At 44.2% G+C, this 24,400-nt stretch overlaps 3 protein-coding genes across 3 annotated transcripts; 2 read left to right on the top strand and 1 right to left on the bottom strand.

Moving 5' to 3' along the window:
- Window positions 1-99: 99 nt before the first annotated feature.
- Window positions 100-1,119, top strand: TMEM88 (transmembrane protein 88). The gene is made up of 2 exons (XM_006062879.4): window positions 100-358; window positions 470-1,119. The coding sequence occupies exons 1-2, from the start codon at window positions 149-151 to the stop codon at window positions 737-739; spliced, it is 480 nt and encodes a 159-aa protein (XP_006062941.1). The 5' UTR covers window positions 100-148; the 3' UTR covers window positions 740-1,119.
- Window positions 1,120-1,727: 608 nt separating this feature from the next.
- Window positions 1,728-2,658, bottom strand: NAA38 (N-alpha-acetyltransferase 38, NatC auxiliary subunit). Its single transcript, XM_025280659.3, has 3 exons — window positions 2,431-2,658; window positions 2,062-2,248; window positions 1,728-1,891 (listed from the first exon to the last, which is right to left on the bottom strand). The coding sequence occupies exons 1-3, from the start codon at window positions 2,509-2,511 to the stop codon at window positions 1,779-1,781; spliced, it is 381 nt and encodes a 126-aa protein (XP_025136444.1). The 5' UTR covers window positions 2,512-2,658; the 3' UTR covers window positions 1,728-1,778.
- A 202-nt stretch (window positions 2,659-2,860) lies between these two features.
- Window positions 2,861-7,902, top strand: LOC102404456 (cytochrome b5 domain-containing protein 1). Its single transcript, XM_006062880.4, has 4 exons — window positions 2,861-3,312; window positions 3,405-3,481; window positions 3,600-3,818; window positions 4,355-7,902. Exons 1-4 carry the CDS (start codon window positions 3,153-3,155, stop codon window positions 4,583-4,585), a joined length of 687 nt encoding a protein of 228 aa, XP_006062942.1. The 5' UTR covers window positions 2,861-3,152; the 3' UTR covers window positions 4,586-7,902.
- Window positions 7,903-24,400: the final 16,498 nt, after the last annotated feature.

Raw genomic sequence — 24,400 nt, 5'->3', positions numbered from 1 at the left:
GTCTCTCCTTGGTATGGGGGGGGTGCCTAATCCTGGAGTCGCATTCCAGGATAAGGGGGGGGTGGGGTGGGGAGAGGCTGGGCCGGGGGAGGGGCAGGAAAGAGGGCTATAAGGGCCGCGGCCCAGGCGGGAGGGAGCCAGGCGGGCCATGGCGGATGTCCCCGGGGCGCAGCGACCGGTTCCCGGCGGCGGCCCAGAGCCCCGGGACCCCCTGGACTGCTGGGCCTGTGCTGTGCTGGTCACGGCCCAGAATCTCCTGGTGGCCGCCTTCAACCTTCTCCTGCTGGCGCTGGTGCTGGGGACCATCCTGCTGCCCGCTGTCACCATGCTAGGCTTTGGCTTTCTCTGCCACTCCCAGGTGAGCATGAGCCCGCGTTGTCGGGGAAGGGTGGCGGTGGGGTCTGTGGGCCGCAACGTCGCCGGGCCCGGGCTGTTTGGCTTGGGCCTCACGCTGCTTCTCCTCCTACAGTTCCTTCGCTCCCAGGCACCCCCTTGCACCGCGCACCTGCGGGACCCGGGCTTCACAGCCCTGCTGGTCACCGGATTCCTGCTCCTCGTGCCGCTGCTCGTGCTTGCCCTGGCCAGCTACCGCCGCCTCTGCCTGCGCCTCCGCCTGGCCGATTGCCTCGTGCCTTACAGCCGAGCCCTCTACCGGCGCCGGCGCAACCCGCAGCCGCGGCCAGCCCGGTCCTCGCCAGGGCCCCAGGTTGCTCCAACCTCAGGAAAGGTCTGGGTCTGAGGACCCTCGAGTCAAGAACAACCCTGAGGACTGCCCTCCCTCCCGGTCGGCCCAAGGACTTGAAGCTTATCCTGCCCTCACTCGTGCCTAAACCGTGTCCAGCATCCCCTTAGGCAACTGAACATCTGTGGACCCAATTCTGGTGAAAATCTGCCACACCCTGAAAACCCACTTTCGTCTCACTACCCGTATCTGAATCCTGAACATCTGGGCTGGACCCTGCATCCCCGCAGCCCGCTGTGAATAGACCTCGCTGGTGCGCTGGTGCTCTCCTTTTCCGGTGCTGCTCCTAGTATTTACGGACTGGGAGGCGGGGGGGAGGGGTGGCGAGGTTGGAGGGGAAGGAGTCATCCATCACACATCAATAAAGAATTATGAACTGAACGCAGTCCTGGGATCCTGTGAACAGAGGGACGGCACAAAGACTATCATTCCTGAAACGTGCCCAGGAGCAGGAAACAGCGAACGGGTGGGGGGCGGGGTAGCTCTAGTTCGCAGGCCCGAGCATCCTTGAGTCTCCTGGCCTTCCCTTATCGCATTAGCCCGCTCTTCCTGGCCAGACCCCAGAGCTCTGTCCCTGACCCCAAAGGCACCTTCTCACCAATAGAGTGAAGGGGGCCCGGCCTCTGTAGCCTGCCCTGCTCCCCTTGGGGACCCAAGTCTTTTCTCTGACCCCAGCTTAAGAGGAACTCGGTGTTGCCAGGCCGGAGAGGGAAACAATGGGCCTTCCGGAGCAGGATGACACCCCCCTCCTGCCACAATTCTGGAGCAGCTGCGTGGGAGGGAAGACGGAGGGGCCCATCCTAGGGCCTGTGGATCTGAGGTTCAGCCTGTTCCCCATCCTCACCTCGAATGTGAGAGAACCTTTGCAGTTCTGGACATCCAGGTTGTGGAAGGAGGGCTGAGTGCTCCCGACCTCATATAAGCTTGCTCTAGGAATGGGCTGTGCAATCCCTGCCCCAGCATCCCAGCTACACACAGACACAGGTTACGGTCAGTTACAGGTTTAATGAGGACTGAAAGGCATGTGCGACAGGGCTCAGAGATAGGGAGGCCCCGCCAGGCTCTCTCTTTGCACCTCAATAGAAACGATGTGGTGTCCAGGTACCATGGCCAGACCCAAGACACGGGGTTCCCCAGCAGAGAAGGAATCTGGAAAGGAGAGAGAGCATTAGGCAGGAAGGACAGGGTCGGCCACGCCCCCTCTGAGCCACAACTTCTAGCCTCAGAAAATAGGGTGTGCAGCCAGGCACTTTAGGGGAAATGCCTCGCGTGAGGCTCGGCCGCATTCCCCGGTGGGTGTGCATTCCCTGAGCACTAACCCGACGGCTTGAGGAACTCCTGCGCCGAGCCCAGGATAACGTTGCAGTCACGGTCGGTGCAGAGGAAGCAACCGACCAGGGTCCGTCCATCTGTCATGCGAATGCGCATAGTCTTGTTGAGCAGCGCCTCCAGCTGCTGCCTAGCGCGCGCAGCCGGCGAGTCCTCCTCGCGCTCCCCATCAGAGTCCTGTGCAGGGCGGGACATGCGCTCAGACCGCGCCGCCCAGCTGCAGCCTGCCTGCGGAACCACAGTTCCCGACAGCCTGCGGGGCGCTCACACGAAGCCCAGAGGGTGCCGGGCATGCAGTTCCCCTTCCGTTCCCCCATCTTGCTCCCCGACAGCCCCTCAATCCCAGAACCCGAGCTAACCCCGGCGCTGGAGCTGCTTTGACGTCGGCTGCAACAGCCATTTTCCTCTCGTAGCAGCATCGTTGGTCCAGCTCCGGCCATTTGTTCCCGGGCCTCCTCCAAGTCCGTCAACTTCCTAAGAACCTTTTGAGTCCGGTGGTCTGAGATATCGCGAGCGCTCCCGACCTATTTTTTTTTTCGCGAGATCACCTCTCCAGTTCTTCGTCTCTTCGGCAACTGCAGAGATCTCGCGAGCTTCTCCTACACCAATGCTGCGGCTCAAGGAGGCCAATTACGCCAGACGTATTAAGATATCGCGAGAAATTTTCAACTATCTAGAGTCTTACCGGTCTCACTGGAATTTAGCGACAATTTCATAATTACACTCCTCCCCTTAGTTTTTTTTTTTCTGCCTCGCGAGATAGTCTGTCCTAAAGAGTCCCTGTAGCCCAGACCACTGAATAAATTAAAACGGAGTGTGTTCTCTTTCCTCGGACCTCCTGAGGACACAACTACTTGAACGCCGGGATCGGACTACGTTTCCCATGAGTACCCGCAGCCCACGCCCCTCTTTGCCTGTACAGAGTTTAATCTCAGTGGACGGTGGCCGGAAAGGAATAATGGTTTCCATGTCAGCGGATAAACGCGCTCGCCTTAGCTACCGGACGAGGGAGGATGCAGTAGTGCGTGCGTGCTGAAAAGCAAGGAAGCAACTAAAGTCAGTGAGCAATAGAGCAAGAGCTATGCCAAGCCGGGGCCTAGTGGCCGGGCCAAACTTTGAGTCTTTTCAACGTCGCTATTTCACGCCGGCCGAGGTGGCCCAACATAACCAGCCGGAAGACCTCTGGGTGTCTTACCTGGGAAACGTGTACAACCTAACCCCGTTGGCACAGGAGTACAACGGTAAGGGCCACACTTTGGGCCAGCGTCGGGGGTGTGCTCGGGGGTGTTTGGTTCTTGGATGGCTAGCAATGACGGCGGCTGCTCCTTCCCAGGAGACTTGCTGTTGAAACCCATCGTGGAAGTGGCGGGCCAGGATATCAGCCACTGGTTTGATCCGAAAACCAGAGACGTGAGTTCTTCTGGAAACGGGTTGAGGGGAGGAGGCGCTGGAGGGTTGAAGAGGAAAAATAGAGGCCAACCAGAGCCCGAGATAGTGACTGCTCCCACCCTCCTCCCCTGCTTTAAAGATCCGAAAGCACATAGATCCGCTGACCGGTTCCCTGAGATACCGCACCCCCCGGGGCCGCTTTCTGCACGTGCCGCCTCAGCTACCCCGTTCGGACTGGGCCAATGATTTCGGGAAGCCTTGGTGGCAAGGGTCGCGTTATGAGGTGGGGCGGCTGTCCTCCAAGACCCGGAATATCCGCATCATTAACACGCTTACGTCGCAAGAGCACACATTGGAGGTGAGAACTGGTGCCTGGGGTCAGGATAGAGGGAACTAAGAACCCCAGCAAAACTCCAAACAGCTCTGCAGGCCAGCAGCTCTCCACAGCCAATGGAAGCTGTGTTTTCTTCCCTTTTAGGGGTAACCGAGGAAAGGTTACGTGGGCCCTGGGGGCTGGGAATTTGAGCGCAGGGCGACAGTTTGTACATCTTAGATGGTGGTCCCCAGAAGCTCTTTCTTGCTGAGTTTTTGTACAGCAGTTGCAAGTGCACTCTTAATAGTCTACTTTATTGTGGGGATGAGGTCAGGGCAGTGACGTTTGGGCCATCTGTTTATTAGAAGTGGCTGCCACAAAGGCAGATAGGACTCGGGGGCCATTCATTGCATGCTGGAGCCTCAAGTTTATTTCTGGGACCTGGAGTGCCTTAAGCTGCTCTATCTGCCAAGGGAAACACTCTAACCCCGGCTCTGTCGCCTTTGGGGCTTCTGGCGCGCGCGCGTGTGTGTGTGTGCGCCACCCAGAATTCTGGGGTGGGGTGCTTTCGTGTTCTCCAGGTGGGGGCCCTGGAATCGATGTGGGAAATACTACACCGCTATCTCCCCTATAATGCACATGCTGCCAGCTACACGTGGAAATATGACGGCAAGAATCTGAACATGGATTATACTCTGGAGGAGAATGGGATCCAGGATCAGCAGGAAGAATTTGATTATCTCAATATGGACAGTACACTTTACACACCTGCAGTACTGCTGTACTTCAATGATGACCTCACAGAACTATAGGACGGGAGGTGTATGCTCCTGTAGACTCAAGACAGATTTGGAATTTAGCGCTTTCTGTTCCCTGGAGGAAAAGAGGTGGGGATGGGGAGGGGCCATGCCTGGACCTAGACCTTCTTTCCACTCTGGGAGCTGGCATGAGGTTCCCATGCCCTACTGAAGTGTAAAGATCTTGTTCCTCAGGTTCATTAGCATTTACTCTGAGAAAGCTAGGGAGAATGCTAGAAGTAGATTCATTTTTAGGAATGATACAAGAAAATAAAGTATCTTAGATCAGGGAGATGTAGAAGATAGTCAAATAGAGCTCAGGCAGAACTTTTCCATAGTAAGAGAAAGAGAAGTTCTACACAGGGATGAGGGATGGAAGAACTTTTCTGGCAATGATGGAAATGGCATGGCTGCAGAAAGATGGAATTTACAAAGACAGAAAGAGGAGATGTCTGCCACTGGCCACACAAAACTGGTTAGTCTTTCTTCTGAATAGTATTTGCAGCTGAAACCGAAGAGGAAGAGGGGAAGTGAATGGTCACCAGGTAATTCAGGCCAAATATTATGCTATATATGCTCATTTAATATAACTACCCATAAGACAGATATCATTCCCACTGTTCTACAGATAAATCTTTTGAAGCTTAGCAAGAAGCTTAATTGCACAGAAGGTACACTAGTTCGCAACCAGAATGGAAATGCAGGTCTTCCCAGTTCCAAAGTCTGTTTTCTTTTCAATATGAAGAGAATATGTCAGTGTCCCAGCTTACTGCATAATGAGAACCTATAGGCCTATTGTGTAGTCAGCCATGGTGTGGTTTTTTTGTTTGTTGGAGTTATTACCTCTGGAAGGAGTTAGCAGAGTTCTCCTGTAGCAGAGAGGACACAGGGAAGGCTAAGTGTCAGCTAAATAACAGCTATTGAGGCTACTTCATGGTTAAACCCACAGCAAACCTTTCCTGACTCTTCTGAGGCACAGAGGTGGGTATACACTGACTCCAGGAAAACGAGAATGGGAAAGGGCCACTGGATAGGCCACTTTGGATGCGGTACAAAAAGGAAGCATCAGCATGTATATATTCATGATGGGCCTGTGCTTTTGACAGGAAGGTGAGGAAGACGGGGTTGGCCTTGCCAGATGGTGACTCTGCAAGAAGGGGCTTGACAGGGGTGATGCAAAGAGAGAAGCTAACTAAGTCAACTAAGCTAACTAAGTTCTCAAAAGAGAACAACCATGGAGGGCAGGGGCCAGATTTAGTCCCCTATGACCTAAGCAGGGAAGGGGAAATGAGAATAACAGGTGAATTTCTTGACAGTTTCAGGCAAAAAAGGAAGCAGGGAGATGATAGTGCATCTTCCTGGAAGGTGGCCCCCTAGGAGACAGTGGGTGGGCTGCACAGGAGCGTGCTGAGGGGCTGATTAGGAACAGCACGGATAGAGGTGGGGACGTCTGTGTCCACCTTTGGCTTCAGCAGTGTCTGAATTCACTGTGAGACAGCTTCCATTCAGTCCCATGTAATGACAGAATCCATGAATTATCTGAATCATTTTGGCGTTTCATCAGCTCTGCAGCTGTTTCATGTATATCTTGTTTGCTCAGTTCTATTTGAGAACCAAAACTATGCTGTTGCTCTAGCCTTGGCCTTAGAGCCTGTGCCTATGGGATCTGCCCAAACTTGCCCCTCTGCCCAAATTTCCTACTTCAGTACCTTTTGCCAGACACACATCTCTGTCCTCACACACAGTCACTCTCCAAGCAGATTATATCACCTAAATATCTCTGAGATCCATCTGCTTTTCTCAAAGCTGTCATTACTTCTGGTCTGGAATGCTTCCTAACCAGTCCTCCCATATCCACTTCTGTCCTCCCTGGTGGCTCAGTGGTAAAGAATCCACCTGCCAATGCAGGAGACACAGATCGATTCCTGGATTAGGAAGATCCTCTGAAGAAGAATATAGCATCCCACTCCAGTATTCTTGCCTGGAGAATCCCATGGACAGAGGAGCCTGACAGGCTGCAGTCCATGGGTTTGCAAAGAGTCGGACACGACTTAGTGACTAAACAACAGCCTCCACACAGAGCAGAGTGAGCTCTGGAAAACAAACCTAAACATCTAACTTTCCTCCTGCAGATATCTCAGGGGCTTCCAGTTACTTCTGGAATAAAATCCTAAATCCAAAGACATTGCATAAATCAGCCTCTACCTGGCATCATCCCATCTTCATTCCCTACCTCCCAGTCACACTGGCTGGCTTTCTGTTCACTAAACGCCTTTCTGCCTCAGAGCCGGCACACAAGCTGTTCTCCCTGCTTGCGACACTCTTCCATTTCCCACCTTTCTAAAAGCGTTTCTTCCGCACAGCGACCTTGTCTGATTTCTCCATGTAGGTCAAGACTTTCTGTTAAATCTTCTCTTAGCACCAGGCCTATTTCAGAGTGCTTATTACAATAGTAACGTAAACATTATGGATGTAATTGGCTGGCTGGCTGCTAGATTGTAAGCTCACAAGAGCAGACAGCATGTCCATCTTGTTCACTGCTGTATTCCCAGTGTTGGGCACACAGTTGCTGCGCAATAAATTTTGATGAAGGAACTCAAATGTTAAGTGAATTCCTCTGCCTGTAATAACTAGTGGATGGATGCTGTGTCCTGCGGGGCAAGACGCAAGCAAGAAATAGGATGTCTGGGTCCTGAACTATATCTAACTACTGGTTTCTTTCCTTGCTTGCCATAGATCCAAGACCAAAAGTTACTCCATAGACCCTCACAGAGATTTTTTGGGGCAATTGACCTGTCTTTTCTCTATATGGCCACCAGGTGGCTATAGTCACCTATAGAGTGAAGGGAGAGGGGCCTGGACGAGGAAAAACATTTCCAACTTCTCAACAGGTTAGAATTAAAGGTGGCCCATGGAAATGCATAGGTGGAAGGAAAGGATCAGAAAAAAAGAGAAAACAACATGGCCACTATTCTGTTAGCATTAGGTTTGTTCCTGTTTTTAATTTTTTTCATAAGCACATGCCAGAAAAGGAGTGTAGTTTGAGAAATAAAACTCATGGGATAGGCCATGAAGGGGGTCTGATTACAGGAGTGGGTGTATACAGGATGAGGCACAGAACTATGAAAGGGATAAAGATCACAAATTTTTCAGATAATAGAGTATGTTCATTTATTCTTAGTGGGTTTTGTTTTGTTTGTATACAGCTTTCTACTGGGCACTACCTTGGTTCTCTAGATATCCAAGACTGGATATTTGCATGAAGAGTATGTAAATAATGCCTGTTCCTAAAACCTAGATTCTAAATAGAACATGAATGTAGGCTTCAGGTACTTCTGTGAGTGTCTCTTGTTTTGGAGGGAGGTGGGGTGGGGGTGGTATATTGAAAGAACAGTTTCCTATCCTAAGTAGATCACTGCAGCTTCAAAGAATTCACCTGGCGAATATTTCCCACAAACCTCAGTCACTAGATGCACATATCCTTTGCAGGAAGTTTGCTCACTTAATGGGCTACAACATGCACACATGAAAAAGATAAATGAATGGTAAAGGACAAAATTATGGCAAATCACAATTAGCCTGGGCCTGCAGAAATGATTTCTAAATATTGTGTGTATGTGTTTATGTCTGCATGTGCAGAGATGGAGATGTGTATTATTTTGGAGAAAAGTGTTGTAATTTCCATTGGAGTCTCAAAATGGCCCAGCCCGACCCTGAAATAGTACACACATAAGCACAATCATAAAGACCCCAAAAGTAAAATATCAAAGGTGACAATACAATGTGGTCCCAGGATTCCTGTCACCTGCCTCAATGCTCTACTTCAACCTGATACAAGACAGTCTTTGAAACAAGATAGTAATAGGCCACGCTGAGTGGCATCACCTTCCTGCATGACAAACACAGGCCGCTATTCCAGTCACCTGCTGTTGCTTAAAACTATGCCCAAACTTAAGTGGCTTCAAACAACCACCATCATTTATTTTGCTGAGTCTGTAACTTGGGCAGGGTTCAGTGGGGACAGCTCATTTTCACTCCATAAAGTGTCAACTGGGTAGATTACTAGAAGCTGGATAATTCACTTTGAAAATCACTCACTTGCAAACAGCTGTAAAGTTGATGCTATCTATGGGCTCTTCTCCATGAGGGCCCCTTCTCAGCTTGGGTGGGCTTCCTCAAGGCATGGTAGCTCAGTTCCAAGAGCAAGTCTCCCAAGAGAACCAGGAAGAAGCTCAAGCAGTTTTTATAACCTCACCTCAAATTCAAGGGGAAGGAACAGGCCTCACTTCTCAGTGGGAAGAGTCAAAGTCACACTGTAATAAAAACATGTTGGATGTGAGTTATTATTGTGACCATTTTTGGAAAATACAGTTGACCACAGATGCCCTGGAGGCAAAAGGAGGGACATCCAGTCAGTCTTGGGTAGCAGTGGGGTGTTGAGTCTTTCTGAAAACCAAAGTTGGAATCCTGGTTCCAACATCCACTTCAATTCATTAACCCAATACTGAGCATCTGCTGATATATCAGGCACAATACTGGACTCTGTAAATACACTAAATAGTAAGACGTAACTTCTGCCCTCAAGGAGCTTACAGGATAGTGGGAGATTCATAGAAGTCTGTGAACCTCTTAACCAGTCATCTTGCTTCCACTTGTACAAAGCAGCCAAGGGAAGTATTTTGTTTGTTTATTTTTTACTGGCATATAATTGATGCTTTTGAACTGTGGTGTTGGAGAAGACTCTTGGAGAGTCCCTTGGACTGCAAGGAGATCCAACCAGTCCATCCTAAAGGAGATCAGTTCTAAATATTCATTGGAAGGACTGATGTTGAAGCTGAAACTCCAATACTTTGGCCACCTGATGTGAAGAGCTGACTCATTTGAAAAGACCCTGATGCTGGGAAAGATTGAAGGCGGGAGGAGAAGGGGACAACAGAGATGAGATGGTTGGATGGCATCACCGACTCAATGGGCATGAGTTTGAGTAAACTCCGGGAGTTGGTGATGGACAGGGAGGCCTTGCATGCTGCAGTCCATGGGGTCACAAAGAGTCGGACACGACTGAGCGACTGAACTGAACTGAACAAAATGTGTGTCAGTTTCAGGTATACAGCCAAGTGGATCAGTTACACATATACATATATCCACTCTACATTCTTTTCCCATATAGGTCATTACAGAATATTAAGTAGAGTTCCCTGTGCTACACAGCAGGTCCTTAGGGGGAAGCTTTTAAAGTTCCCCTGTTTAAAGTCTTCAAAGGCCTTTACTATTGTCCTCAAGGCCCTGCATGATCTGGCTCTTCCAGACTCTTCTTTTTTAAATTTTACATCTATGTTATTGAAGTTGATTTACAACACTGTGTTAATTTCTACTACATAGCAAGTGGTTCAGTTATATACACACGGAGATCCTATGGACTGCAGCCCCCCAGGTTCCTCTGTCCATGGGATTCTCTAGGCAAGAATACTGGAGTGGGTTGCCATACTCTCCTCCAGGAGATCTTCCTGAGGGACTGAACCCATGTCTCTTATGTCTCCTGCATTGGCAAGCAGATTCTTTACCACTAGTGCCACTTGGGAAGCCCCATATACCTATCTATATCTATGTGTGTGTGTGTATTCTTTTTCATTTTTTCCATTATGGCTTATTACAGGGTACTGAACATAGTTCCCTGCACTGTACAGTAGGACCCTGTTCTCTGTCCATCCCATATATAATAGTCTGCATCTGCTCATCTGAAACACCCAGTCCCTCCCTCCCCTGCCCCACCTCCCCCAGGGTCCTCTTTATCAGTTTCTGACACTCCAAGCTCCTTTCTGCCAGGGCCTTCTAACATGCTGTTTCTCTGCATGAACACCACCCTCCACTCATCACTTGGCCAACAGCTGCCCTTAAAGTCTTTGCTTAAATGTCACTTTTTCAGAGAAGTCTTCCCTGGTCCCTTCAATTATGTCAACTCTTTGATCACACCCTCTCAGGATGCCATGAAACATCATAATTACAATAAAAATACCTAGGGTAATTTGTTCTTTAATGTCCATATTCCTCCCTTTTTAGAGTATAAGCCCCAGGGGAACAGAGACATGATCAATATCTAGCACCCAGCCCCATGCTCAACCCAGAGCAGTTATCCAACATTCATAAAGTGAACACATACAATGTTACAAATACTACAAAAGGGCTAAGTATGAAATGCTTTAGGAGTATCTAATCCCAGTCTGGGGAGATTATGAAAGGCTTTTTGGAGAGGCATCATCTCCAGGTGAGACTGGAAGGACAAGGAGGAAGTAGCCAAGTGAAGAGGTGAGAGGGTGGGAGGAAGAATAGACAGCAGAGAGTGCATCGTTTAGAGGTGAGGTTGTGTGGAGAGCTCAGAGGCAGAAGGAAGTGCAGAACGGTAAACCAAGAGGAGACTGACAAGAGACGGGAGGCCTGAAGAGGGTGGGCAAGAGGCATTGAGGCCGGAACAGGTCCTGTGAGACTTTGTAAACCAGGTTTTTTGTTTTTGTTGTTCTTAATTGAGATATGGTTCACATACTATAAAATTCACCCTTTCAAGCATACAAGTTGGAGTTAAGGGTTTTATAAGGAGACTGTCATGATCAGAATTGCATTTTTGAAAAGGTGACTTGACTACAATGTCAAGAGAGAATGGATGGGAGTGGAGAAAAAGAACAAAGTGGAGACAGGGAGATGGTGCCGTTACGGCAGTCCACGGAAGAGAGGGAAGGTGGCTGGCGTGAAGTTTGTGGCCGTGGAGGTCAGAGAAGATGAACTCAAGTTAAGAGAGAATTGCACAACCCAGTATTTTATTGGGAAGGGTCTGAGGCAGGGGGAGGAGTCAAGGATGACACCCAAGTTTCTGGCCTGGGTGACCAAGAGGATGATGAGTCCACTGACAGAAGAGGGAAATGATTGGAAGGAGAGTTTCATGGGCAAGGAAGATGGTGCGTTTTTAGTTAGCTGTCTGAAGTAACTCTGGAGCATGGAAATAACAGATATCCAGATCTTACCAGGTATGTGGTATGAGATCCTGAATAGAGTTAAATTATCAGCAGTAACTATTACCAAAGTCAAAGATGAAATCACTTCAAGAATAAAGTGTGATCTACATGGAAGGCCTGGGAGGAACAGTATCTAAGGGGGAGGACGAGAAGAAACTCAGAAGGATGAACCGAAGTGGTTAAGAGAGACCCTGGAAAATGGTGCTGGTGAAGCCAAAGACAGTATTTGAGAGGAGAGAACAGTCAACAGTGTGAAACGTCACACAGTCAAGTAAGGAGAACTTGAGCATCCACAGATTTAGCGACAGCAAAACAGTGGTGCCTTAGAGAAGATGGTAGATGGATGAGGCATGAATGAGGTCTTCACAGAATTCCAGCTGCAGAGGAAGGAGCTTTCTGGCTTCTTAACTACACACAGAATATCCTTCATTTAGGTTCCATTTCTTCGATCACAAAACATGAACAGAAGAAGTAGAGAAGCACTAAGGACAACAGGCATAAACCGGGTTATGGTCCCTTAAAAAGAAGTTACCTTATACTGTTGAGAAGATTGACTATGATAAGGTATGGGGAAATGCCTAGCAGTATAAAAGGTCCTTGGGACAGACACTCAAGATTTTTCGTTTTCTTTCCCTTTCCTTATGCGATCCATTCCTTATTTACTAATGTATGCTTTCCTTGGGATTTCCTGAGATTCGACATTATTTAGCATCCAGGTAACATCTGTCATGATTGGAAAATTAGTAGACTATGTCTGTGACTAACTGGTTTCCAACCTAACAACAGTATTTGTGCCTCCATTAGGAGAACTGCTGCTGCTAAGTCGCTTCAGTCATGTCCGACTCTGTGCGACCCCAGAGATGGCAGCCCACCAGGCTCCCCTGTCCCTGGGATTCTCCAGGCAAGAACACTGGAGTGGGTTGCCATTTCCTTCTCCAATGCATGAAAGTGAAAGTGAAGTCGCTCAGTCGTGTCTGACTCCTAGTGACCCCATGGACTGCAGCCTACCAGGCTCTTCTGTCCATGGGATTTTCCAGGCACGAGTACTGGAGTGGGGTGCCATTGCCTTCTCCGAGGAGAACTGAGCATAGTAAAATGTGGTTTGTTTCACATGACACCAGAACTGAGCTTATTTAAATAAAGCAGAGGAAAAGTGAGGAAATGGAGCCAACTGTTGGGAACAGGGATAATTAAAGTCAGCCCTTTGCTCCTTCAGTTTAAGGTGCTGCATATAACCCAGGTCGTGAAACCCCACACCTTACAAGCATCTTAAGTGGATCTCTCTGAAGTGAGAAATGGCTAATAGTACACGTGACTGTTTAGAGCACTAGCTACCTATTACCAAGTGCTTTACAGCCAGTGCCTTATGTAAGTTATCTTCGCTGCTGATCTTCGCTGCAGCCCGGTGAAGCAAGCACTTATATCCCTGCTTGACAGATAAGGAAGCTGAGATGCGTGGGATAAGCTGCTTCCCCAGGGTCACTGTTAGTAAGTGGCAGAACTTAATTTCAGATGCTACCTGAACCCAGAGCTCAAATTCTTCCTTACTTGGCTATGGAACACCTATTAAGAGTTATACAGTTTTGGAACATGGAATTTTTAAAAAAGTAATTTTATTAATCACATCCAGTTTACTCTGAAATTAAAATTACTCTTCCTATCCAGAGAGCTAGGTGGTGAAAGGGCCTATGAGCAGGCAAAGGAGCAGGAGGACAGCTTGGGGCTCTGCAGGAAAGGTGTCAGGGCGGTTCTGCTCAAACAGCCAGGGCTTAACAACCGATGGAAAGTGAGGCATCCTGGCTGGCCAGTCAATAAAAAACTATCGAGAAATTGTTAAAAAGGCATTGTGAAAGAGGAAAAGATGTTTAGTTTTTGCTATTTTGTATAGAATTGTTATATTCAGTTTCCATCATAGTGATCAATCAAAGCAGGTCTAAACGAAAATGGAAGGGAATTCCCTGGCAGTCCAGTGGTTGGAACTCTGTGCTTTCACTGCCAAGGGAGCAGGTTTGATCCCTTGATGAGGGACTAAGATCCTGCAAGTGGTGCAGCAAGGACAGAAACTGGGAGAAGAAGACAAAGATAAAAGTTTGGCGATAAATCTTCCTTTTTTTTTTTTTTTTTTCTGCCGGGAGTGCAGAGTCCCAACCACTGGACTGCCAGGAAAGTCCCTTCCTTTTCTTCCAAGGTATCTCCTTTCTCAATGAAGAGCAAAGAAAAGGTTTTAGGTAAAAGGCAGCAATAGAAGGATGAGCAGATGTGGGATCCCAGACTCACACCGATCATAAAAGCTTTTTCAAGAAGCAGGTGTTCAAGTTAAGAACTCAGAAATTTCCTCTTAATTTAGTAACCAGGTTGTTGGTTATCTTATGAAAGAAGTTTTCAAAGAGAGGCTGGACAGAGGGTTGGAAAATGAGCAGGCAAGTAAGGTAGACCATTTGAGTATAGAGAATTCTTTCAGGAAGTGCGGCTATGAGTGGGCATAATAGTGAGGTAGGGTGACAGCTAAAGGGTCCAGAGTGTCTCTTTTAGAGTTAGTTGAGATTTATACATTTAAATGTGGTTGGGGGGAACTTCTGTGGTGGTCCAGTGGCTCCAGTGGCCCAGCCTCCGTATGCCCAATGCAGGGGGCTGGGTTTAATCCCTGTTCAGATAACTAGATCCCACATGCCACAACTGAGACCCGGCACAGCCAAATAAATAAATAAATATTTTAAAAACCTATATTGTTAAGAGAAAGAAAATAAATATGGCTGGCAAGGAGCAAGTAGAATGGGAGACAAAGGAGAGTTAGGGGATCACTGTTAATCATTATAGCTGGGAAGGTGGCAAGGCTGGGAGCCCAAGTGTAGGTATTAGCTTTGGACAGAACAGGAAGGAGGAAAGGATGAATATGAATACAATTAAATATGTAGTTTTAGTGTCAGTATTTCAAGGGAGTTCTCATCTGATGATCTGTCTCCCAGAAGCATATGAGGACATGGTGGAGCTGATTAGGACAAAATGGAAGAATTCAGGTGTTATAGGGTCTCACAGGTCCAAGAATAGTGAGTAGAAGAGAGAGCTGGAAGGATAGAAAGCTGCAGCCAAAGTAAGAGGCTTGAATTTAATATTTCAGAAGAAGTACTACTTTTTTCAGAAGAGGTAAGAATTTACTAGTTCCTAGAGGTGGGAGAGAAAAGTGGAATGGCGAGAAAGATCTCTAGATAGGATATCAAGGGCAGGATGGAGCCAGGGGTCAGTCTTCAATAAAGGAGGAAAGCAGATGACAGCCAGGGAGAGAAGTGGAGGGGTCTAAAAGTCAGACTACTGGAGCCTTAAAGAAATAGGGGCTTTGCACAGAAGATGGGTGAAATCTGCAAACAACCCTGGAGAAAAAGAATTAGATTCCTTCAGATGTAAGGTCTGTGTTGCTGTTCAGTCACTAAGTCATGTCCAACTCTCCGTGACCCCAAGGATTGAAGCATGCCAGGCTTCCCTGTCCTTCACTATCTCCTAGAGTTCGCTCAAACTCATGTCCATTGAGTCAGTGATGTACAACTTCTGAACCCAGGTTTATTTTTCATATTATTGTGTTTTAAACTAACTTTTTGGGACTACCAAACTTTATGAATGAATGTTTGATACTGTCTCCTATTCTCTTTCCATGTATTTTTAAAATTAATTTTTAAAACAAATTAAAATTTTTTTTCTGTAACACATATAGAATATGTGTTGTTTACAGAAAATTCCAGGTAGAAGAACATAAAGATATAAACCAAAAATCACTTATTCCTATCACTCAGTAGAAACGAGTATTAACATATTAACCACTTCCTTCCAATATTTTCCTACATAGTCATGACTATACTACATACATGACTTTATATTGTTTTATGCAATTAACATTAGATCATAAGCATTTGCTCATGTAATCCTGTCATTGTGGCAAAAGGTTAAAAATTAGTAAATCTAAGTGAAAAGGAAGTGGATATTCATTGTACTCCAACTTTTCTGTTGAAGTTTTTCAAAATTAAGAAGTTCCAGGTGGGAGGAGGGATAAATTAGGAATTTGGGATTAACAGATACACAGTACTATATATAAAACAGATTAACAACAAGGAACTATTGTCTATAGCACAGGGACCTATATTCAATATCTTATAATAATAACCTATAATGGAAAATAATCTGAAAAAGAATATATATATATTTATAACTGAATCACTTTGCTGTACACCTGAATGTAGTAGGCTTTTTGTTTATATATTTTGTGGGATCTTAGTTCCCCATCCAAGGATCAAACTGGTGCCCCCAGCATTGGAAACCTGGAGTCTTAACTACTGGACTGCCAGCGAAGTTCTTACTGTATACCTGAAACACTGTAAATCAACTATACTTAAATTAAAAAGAAAAAAGTTACAGGTGGGAATGGAACTAATCATAGAGAAAAAGCAAGTGAATGATAACACAAAATTCAGGATCCTGGTAGGATAGGGTAGGAAAGGAAGACCACTATGAGGCTTTGAAGATATTTCTAACGTGGACTTCCCTGGTGGTTTGGTGGTTAAAAAGCCACCTTCCAATGCAGGAGACCTGGGTTTGGTCAGGGAACTTAGATCCCCACAATGCTGTGGGGCAGCTAAGCCTGTGAGCCTCAACTACTGGCACGTTCCCCAGAGAAAGATCCCACATGCTGCAACTAAGACCCGACACAGCCAAATAAATAAATACACAAATATTTTAAAAATAAAGACATTACTAATGCTATATTTATTAAACTAATACTGGATACATGTGTTCATTTTAACATTTTCTGTGGCTGATATATGTGATACATACTCTTTTGAACCTGTGAAATAGTTCTCAATAATACATATATTTTTAAAATTAAAAACCTATCATGAACTTACTAGATAAATGAGGTCCACATACTACTTGCTAAATACTTTCCTACTCAACTTAAAACTGCTCTTCCTCCTCTCTACCACATAAATCTTAGTTATCTTTTGGGGCCTACTTCAAGTACAACTACATCTGAAAATCCTTCCCTCCCTAAGAGCTCTTTTCTCTGAACTTTATTTTTACTACGACATATCCTTAATTAACTTTTTTGTGTGTTTATGTCTGACCTCAAACGGTTCTCTTCCATCCTCCTAACTAATCCCTTGGTCACTAAAATTTTTCAAGTTGCTTTAAAAGATGCACAATGAAAAATTGTTTCCCTTCCCAGGGGTAATGACTACAGTTTCTTGTGTATTCCTCTAGGAATATTCTATGAAAATTCACATTTTTTTCCCTTTCATCAATGGTACCATATTATATATGCTCTTCTATAACTTTCTTTTCTACCCTTAATATTTTAGTTAGTTTTAAAACTAGAACCTCACTGTTGTTCTCAAAAGTCTAACTATGTTACACACACTGATTATACTTTGTTTCCATACTTTTCTCTTTAAAGAGATGAGTGGGAAATTATTTCTTTAGAGAAATCACACTACTTTCTGTCCCATTTGGCTTCATTTGTTAATGTAATCATTGAAAGTGAAAGTGTTCATCTCTTAGTCATGAAGGATTCTGCAATCCCATGGACTGTAGCCCTCCAAGCTCCTTTATCCATAGAATTCTCCAGGCAAGAATACTGGAGTGTGTTGCCATTAGGCTACATAAATTTGTTTACACAAGTAATAAATAATACGTTCTCATTGTAAAAATTCAAAATTATCAATAAAGCTAAATATCTTGACTATTATTTCCTAAAAGTAACCACTGAGACCAATTTCGTACGTACATGTCCAGAATTTTTTAAAGGAATTTATAAACATGTAAATGTATCTCTTGAAACATATAGTATTGTTTTTAGTTTCTTTGAATATAAATTAAATGATATCATAATGTTTATATTGTTTTACAGCATGTTTTCCATTCAATAATACAGTAAGGAATCTTACTATGTAGATGTAACTCATTTTTCTTGATTGCTGTGTAGTTATTCATTACTGTTGGAGATTTAGAGTGTTTCTAATTGTTTGCTATTACAAACAGTGTGTAATGAACATCTTTGTACATTTTACCTCATGCACAAATGTAATAATGGTTGTTTCTCTAGAGTAGATGATAAGAGGTGGAACTCTGTATCAGAAAACATGTAAGTTTAGTAATGTACTTACAATTAAACTGACCATTGCCAGTTCTGTAGTAGAGCTGTTAAACAGATAGTAAGGTAATAATTGTGACCATTAATTCTACATATTACTTCCTTAAAAAAAACCCTAAAATATCCATTGATTTAGAAGTCATTTAGTAGACAAAAAAAAGAACAGCAGACTAGAAATTTTAAGATACAGATTCAAGTTCTGCTTCTGTCCCTAACAACTAATTTGATCTTGGGCAATCCTTTCCTGGGCCCATTTCTGTACCTACGAAATTCAAGTGATGTTTCGTAAAACACAGTACTTATACCACTGGTAGCATGCAGGTTGCTTTTATTTTTATGGACTTTTTAATGATTATTTGTATTTTAAAATAAGTTTAGAAAATTATAATAACCCATCAAATCAAGGATTTATGGGATTATTTATTAATATAAAATTTACTTTTTAAAGACCATTTAAGTTAAAGAAAAGTGAATTGACTTAAAGAAAAACAGTATGCATATAACAGTATAGGTAGCATGTAAATATGGCAAGTCATGACTATGATGTATGAAGGACTGAGATTTCTTTCTTCACAAAATCAAAAAGTTAGATTAAGGCAGTAGATCCCAGACTTTTAGATTACAGTGACCAGTAAAACATTAAAAAAAAAAGTTAGTGATCAACATGGAATTGTTTTTTATTATGCTAAATAATGACATTAAGAGCAACAAAACCCAAACCATTATCCATCCATATATATCCATCACCATTATCTCATAGAAAGATATTAAAAATATTTTATAATTATAAAACAGTACCTGTATGTTGAAAAATTTTCAAGTTGTACAGAAAGAATAAAAATTCATTTCCTTTCTCTTCCTCTCTCTCTGTAAAATCTGTCATGGACATCCTTCCACACAGATCTACCTCATTTTTAGAAAAGACATTTTAAATAAATATACTGTTAAATACATTAGCATGTATAGATATATATACATATATTACAGATGTTACATATAAATATAGCATATTACCTATTTTATATAAATGTAATAAGTATATAATTGCAGAACAAAGGACAGGGCTTCCCAGGAAAGGACCAGTGGCAATCTTACTTAGCCATTTGGGAAACACTGGTTTGGATGACCTTCTATCTTTAAAATTCCATGGTTAAGCCTAGAAAATCCTCAGCGTTTACATGCCTTTCATTATTACCACTAACTTTTATATTTCAAAAGACAACTAGAAATCGCTTTAACATCTCGTTTGGTAGAAAAATCATAAGACTGCAAAGTGCTTTTTCAGTCCTTTGATCTGCTTGCTGCATGAGTTCATGCCTCTGCTCTATCATTCTCATTGGTTTCCTACATCAGAGTTGTAACTGGGCTCCATAGGTTTCAGGATCATATATGTTGTATTTTGTGTAGATACTATTTTTCTGGGGAAAGGGTTTATAACTTTCTATGATACAAAAAAGGTTAGCAACTATAGCTCTGGATGTTTCTAGCTTTTGCTTAATCTTATTATTGGCTTCAGAGTCCCTTACAATTTTTTTCTTGTTCTTTTTTTTGCACCAGTGGTGGGCGTGTAATTTCTGGTTTGCATTTGACAACTGCACTCCTAAGTTCCTTGTTCTCACCTTAATGGTCTTTTCATTAAAAAAAAAAAAAAAACTCTCCTACCAATTAGTCATATGGTATTTTAATTTTTTATTTTCTTTTTATTTTTTGAAGATAGAAAAAGGCAGAAAGTGGTGCCCACTCTGGAACTGACAGGCAGGGAGACAAGCAGCTAGAGACAGCAAGACACACAGGCACAAACAAAAGAACTAAGGACAGACAGAATGGACAGCTGAAAGACAATGAAGAGGAACCTGTAAACACAGAAGAGATATAAGAACCAAACAGACAGAGAAGAAGGATGGCAAAAAAAAAAAAAAAACAGACAGGCTGGCAAGGAAAGGATTACTGACACAGGCAGGCAAAATCACCAAGAGGGATGCAGACAGACAAACAGAAAGGGGGAGAGAGAAAGAAGGAAAGCAGGCTGAGATAGAAAAACAGTTAAGTACAAAAAAGAGATAAAGTGATAATAGCGTTTTATACCACACATTGCTTTATAATTTATAAAGTGCTATCACATATATTACTGCAAGCAGACAGGGAGAATCCAGCAGACAGATGGGGTGATGGAGGGATACAAGCCAATCAGACAGAAGAGAGGGAGGTGGCCAATCAGAAAGAGGCTAGAATGGAGACCAAGACAGTTAAGAGGAAAGAGAACCAAGAAAAGAGAAGTAAGAGAGAAAGAGGGAAAAAGAGGAGAGAAACAGGCTGAAACAGTTAAATTCAGGAATACAGGCAGTGAAAAAGCAGAAATGAAAGAATAGTGCACTGTGTGTAAAAGTTTTAGCATCATTTTTCTGACGAGACCTGGATACAGGCTGTTGTCTCTGCTTACCCCAGGGAGTTATAATATCTCTAAGGTGACATGTGAGAGGAGTCAGAAACAAGGATGAAAAAGGGAGAAAGTTTTAACAAGAAGCAAAATCTTTTACACTAGGAGGAAGACAAACTTCTTGAACAGGTCTAGATCTAACAGCCTAAGGGTGCTGCGGAGCCTAAAAGGATCTAGATTCATATTCTTTTAAAGAATTCATACAGACTTGGGCAAAGGAGAATGGGACCCTGTCTACTCCATGTGCATGTGAGCTCAGCTTACAAACCATCTGTACTTCTTAACTGTTCCTATATTTATAAGGTATTTTTCAGTACCGCCAATGGTTTCACCAGCAATGCTGTGCAGTCATCAGGATAACTCACGACGCAGAGCGGAATAGGATATTAGGAGACAGCAGGCCCTTCCTAAGGACACCTCAGGTTCTGGTAGTAAAAGCATGTAACTAGCAAGCAGTCAATCAAAAAGACAAGTGCCATAAAACAGAATCAAAAAGATAAGAAGCAAGGAACGACAAGCCAGTGAAGTAGGAGGGAGTACTGACAGACTGACAGGAAGAAGCAACCAGCAAAACTGGGAGAGAATAAGGAAAGAGTAGAGCAAAAAGCAAGCAGACATATATGTATAGGTTCCTCTCTCAAATAAGATCAAAGGAATGCACACTGACTATCTCTGAGGAGAGGAAGAAGGGGTAGGAGGGAGGCTTATGCTTACTCTTACACAGAATACTTTTAGTTCTATAAAAAATTTGTACTGTGTGTGCATGTGTGTACACGCATATGCTCAGTTGTGTCTGACTCTTTGCGACCCCAGAGACTGTAGCCTGCCAGGTTCCTCTCTGTTCATGGAATTTTCCAGGCAAGAATATTGGAGTCGGTTGCCATTACCTACTCCAGGGGCTCTTTCCCACTCAGGGATCAAACCCGCGTCTCCTGTGCCTCCTGCATCGGCAGGCCAATTCTTTACCACTGCGGGATTCTTTACCACTGCTTCACTTGGGACACCCTATTGTATGCACTACTTAAAAGTTGATAGAAAAAAAGAACGAAAAAAAGCAAGCAGAGATGTGGACAATGAGAGCCAGCTAAGTAGACAGAAAAGAGAAAAACAAAAAGACAAGGAGAGACTGGGAAAATGGCAAAAAGATTGAGGCAGGCAGACTATGTGAGGAACCAGAAATAGAAAAAGAAAGAACAAACAGAAGCAAGCAGCGAAAGAAGGCAGGGTAAGGGATATGGCAAGAAGGCAAGTTTTGGGGCAAGGGGGTCACTGACAGGTCTGTGGTAGTGATACCATAAACACTGATGGGATATTGGGATAGGGGAAGCCTAGAGAGAAAAAGCTGATAAACAGACATATTGAAAAGATAAAAGCATTAAACAGTGGGAGAGCAGCAAACAAGTGGGGTAGACAAGCAAGAAGACAGACATGAAGGGAGGCAAGGAGATAGCGTGAACTAAATAGGCATAAAGAAGAGAAGGAACAAGTAGAAGGGCAAGATAAGAGGCAAACCAAGACAAGGAACCATGGTAGGGCCTGGAAGGTAGACAAACCAAGAGATGGAAACTAAAAAAGTGATAGAGACAGGCAGGCGGGGAGACAGATGGCTACAGAGAGAGTGGTGGGCAAACAGCCAGAGAAGCAGACAGACAACCAGAGAGAGAAAGAGGCTGCCAGCCAGTCAGGGAGGAGCAGACAGGCAGGCAGGCAGACACCATAATAGGAGCAAGCAGGTAGGGAGGCAGGGGGAAACAAGGAAAGAAAAGAAAAATCACGGGGTCAGTAGGGAGAGAAAAGAGAACAGGAGATGAAGGCAGGCAGAGGAGGAGTTGGACAAGAGGGAGAATCAGGCAAATGAACAGATCCATATGCAAAGCACACTCAAGAGAATGATGAATGTGTGTACAGGGATGCACATGGCCACCTTTAGCCACCCACACCTGCAGCTCATGGTTCATGTGGCAGGCAGGCAGAGGCGCTCAGCACAGAGGGAGAGGGTGCACAGGCGGAGAGACTGCGGCGCACCATGATGTGCAGGGCTGCCCACATGCACGTGGGGACACTCTTCCCAGACACATGCAGAGGGGCCAGAAAGAGGGGGAGTCAGGCACACATGAGGAAGAGGCATATGCAGTCAAGAGCCAGGAAGACAGACGTAAACAGAAAGAAGACAGAGATGGAAAGTCACTTAGAGGTGACAGGGCCTGAGTGTCAAGGAATGAGAAAGTCTCGGTGAAAAATAAAGACACACATACACAGACGCCCATATACAGAAAGGAGGGGATACCCAGATGGACTACTACAGAGGGTCTGAGAAAGGAGACTTAATGAAATCAAATGGAAGAGAAATAGAGGAGTTACACCCAGTACAGGAATGATATGGGAGCTGAGGCAGAATTTCAAAGTTCAGGTTAAGAAGAAGATGGAAATCAGTGCTCGATAAAGTCATTAGCTGGGGCTGAAGAGTGGCACATCAATAAAGAATATTTAAGCCTTGTAGGTAAAAATATACCTGTCACTATTATTTTCTGGTTGCTGCCTACCCACCCCTTCCTCTTAAGGTGTTTCCAAACCCTGCAGGGGCTGCTGAATGGCTGGCAGCTATACTCAAGAGATAGAGAAACAACCCAGGAGAGAAATGATTCCACAGGCATGTGTTGGGAAGCAAGGGAAAGGTCAAAGTGAGATCAAAAATATGGGAGGAAACTGGAGTAGTAAGAAAAAGGATGACAAGAATGAAACAGCATTGAATTGAGCTATCTGCCCTCCTTCTTTTGCAAGCACTACTCAACTGGCAACGTTTATTTCATGACTACTATGACCAAATCTCTGGATGAGAAAGCTACTTTTGGACTCCTTTTCAATCTTCCATTTGATTCCTGGTATCACTTTAAAGATAAACATTGGCATATAGTGGGAAACCGTAGGTCAGAAAGTCAAATGAAAAATGTGAATGTAATCCCCTACCTCTTTTTTTCAGTCCCAGTTACTTTTCTGTTTCTTGGTACCTCAGTTTCTTCCACTTTATCAGTGTTGGAGATCATGGAGGAAGGGAAATATACTGAAATGGGAGAAAAGAGAAAATAATTTCACAATCTTCAGACTTAACTCTCCTTTATTCTAAAAATCTGTTCTATTTACTCCTAAATTAATTTCCCAAGTCCGATGAATTTTATATTCAAGTAATTGGGGGAGGGCAGGACGAGGTAAAGGAGAAAAGAGTGAAGATAAAATTTACAATTATAAATCACTGAAAAGGCTGGGCAAAGGGGAGAATCAAACATGGATTCCTTTGAAAAAAACTCAATCATCGTATCTATTCATATCTCTCCCCCAAAAGTCACTAGGATTTCTATCACTTTTTTAAAAAAAGAAAAAAAAAAAAATCCAGTACCGCTTCTCACTTAAAAGATACCTACACAATTAAATGCGTTTTGACTTTAATGAGGTATGTAGAAACAGAGTTATATATAAACATATATTTCATCTTTTTCCTTTTCAATGCCTGAAGGGGAAAAAAAACCTTCACATCAAACCACTCCCTTCTGAAGTATTCAGAAAAAAAAAAAAAAAGCTTTTCTTTAAGAGAAGGGAGGTGGGGAGGAAGAGACTAGTAAAGAAAAGAAAAAAATTAAATCTAGTTGGACTAGTATCTAACTAGTTAACCTTTAACAATTTATGCTGATGTCAGACTGAGCATGAGTACTGATTAATGCCCCCCCCTCAAATATTTTTTTATAAGGGGGAGTTAGTCACAGCAGCCATTTTTGTTTTATGCAGAAATCCTTCATGCCCCCCCCAACACGCACACACACTCACTCACTCACACACACACACTCAGTACACAAGGAAAATATCTCTATTAATCTGTGCACTAATCAGTTATGAAAAAAGGGAGAAATTTGTGGGTTTCTGGGTAGAGCTTGGAGATGGGGGTATAACAGGGAGGAGAATGGGGGGGGTGAAAAATGAAATATTAAGCCAGCCATTTTGTTTTAAAAGGGGATTTTTCCCCCCTCTCCCTTTCTTCATGGAGGGGGTGGCGGTGCTGGAGGGGGGGTTGTTTTAAAAATAATTTCCAGGCGGCCATCTTAGTGCCTCAGCTCTGAGAAATATTTCTGAGCGCCCCCCTCAGAATTTAAATATATTTAAAGCCACGAAGAAGGGGGTAGAGAGAAGTCGAAAACTTTTATATATATATATATATTTTTTAATCCCGCTCTCTTGTTCTCTCGGGAGGAAGAGAGAAG

The sequence above is a fragment of the Bubalus bubalis genome, chromosome 3 (genome assembly GCF_019923935.1).
Source record: "Bubalus bubalis isolate 160015118507 breed Murrah chromosome 3, NDDB_SH_1, whole genome shotgun sequence".
Lineage (NCBI taxonomy): Eukaryota > Metazoa > Chordata > Mammalia > Artiodactyla > Bovidae > Bubalus > Bubalus bubalis.
Note: the sequence above shows the minus strand (reverse complement) of the source record. Positions and strands in the feature narration are given on the sequence as shown.

Coding starts and splice junctions, on each gene's coding strand:
- TMEM88 (XM_006062879.4), top strand. CDS start 149: ATGGCGGATGTCCCCGGGGCGCAGCGACCGGTTCCCGGCGGCGGCCCA. Junction 359..469: donor GCTTTCTCTGCCACTCCCAG/GTGAGCATGAGC, acceptor CTCCTCCTACAG/TTCCTTCGCTCCCAGGCACC.
- LOC102404456 (XM_006062880.4), top strand. CDS start 3,153: ATGCCAAGCCGGGGCCTAGTGGCCGGGCCAAACTTTGAGTCTTTTCAA. Junction 3,313..3,404: donor GTTGGCACAGGAGTACAACG/GTAAGGGCCACA, acceptor GCTCCTTCCCAG/GAGACTTGCTGTTGAAACCC. Junction 3,482..3,599: donor TTGATCCGAAAACCAGAGAC/GTGAGTTCTTCT, acceptor CCTGCTTTAAAG/ATCCGAAAGCACATAGATCC.
- NAA38 (XM_025280659.3), bottom strand. CDS start 2,511: ATGGCCGGAGCTGGACCAACGATGCTGCTACGAGAGGAAAATGGCTGT. Junction 2,249..2,430: donor AAAGCAGCTCCAGCGCCGGG/GTTAGCTCGGGT, acceptor CGCCCTGCACAG/GACTCTGATGGGGAGCGCGA. Junction 1,892..2,061: donor GGAGTTCCTCAAGCCGTCGG/GTTAGTGCTCAG, acceptor TCTCCTTTCCAG/ATTCCTTCTCTGCTGGGGAA.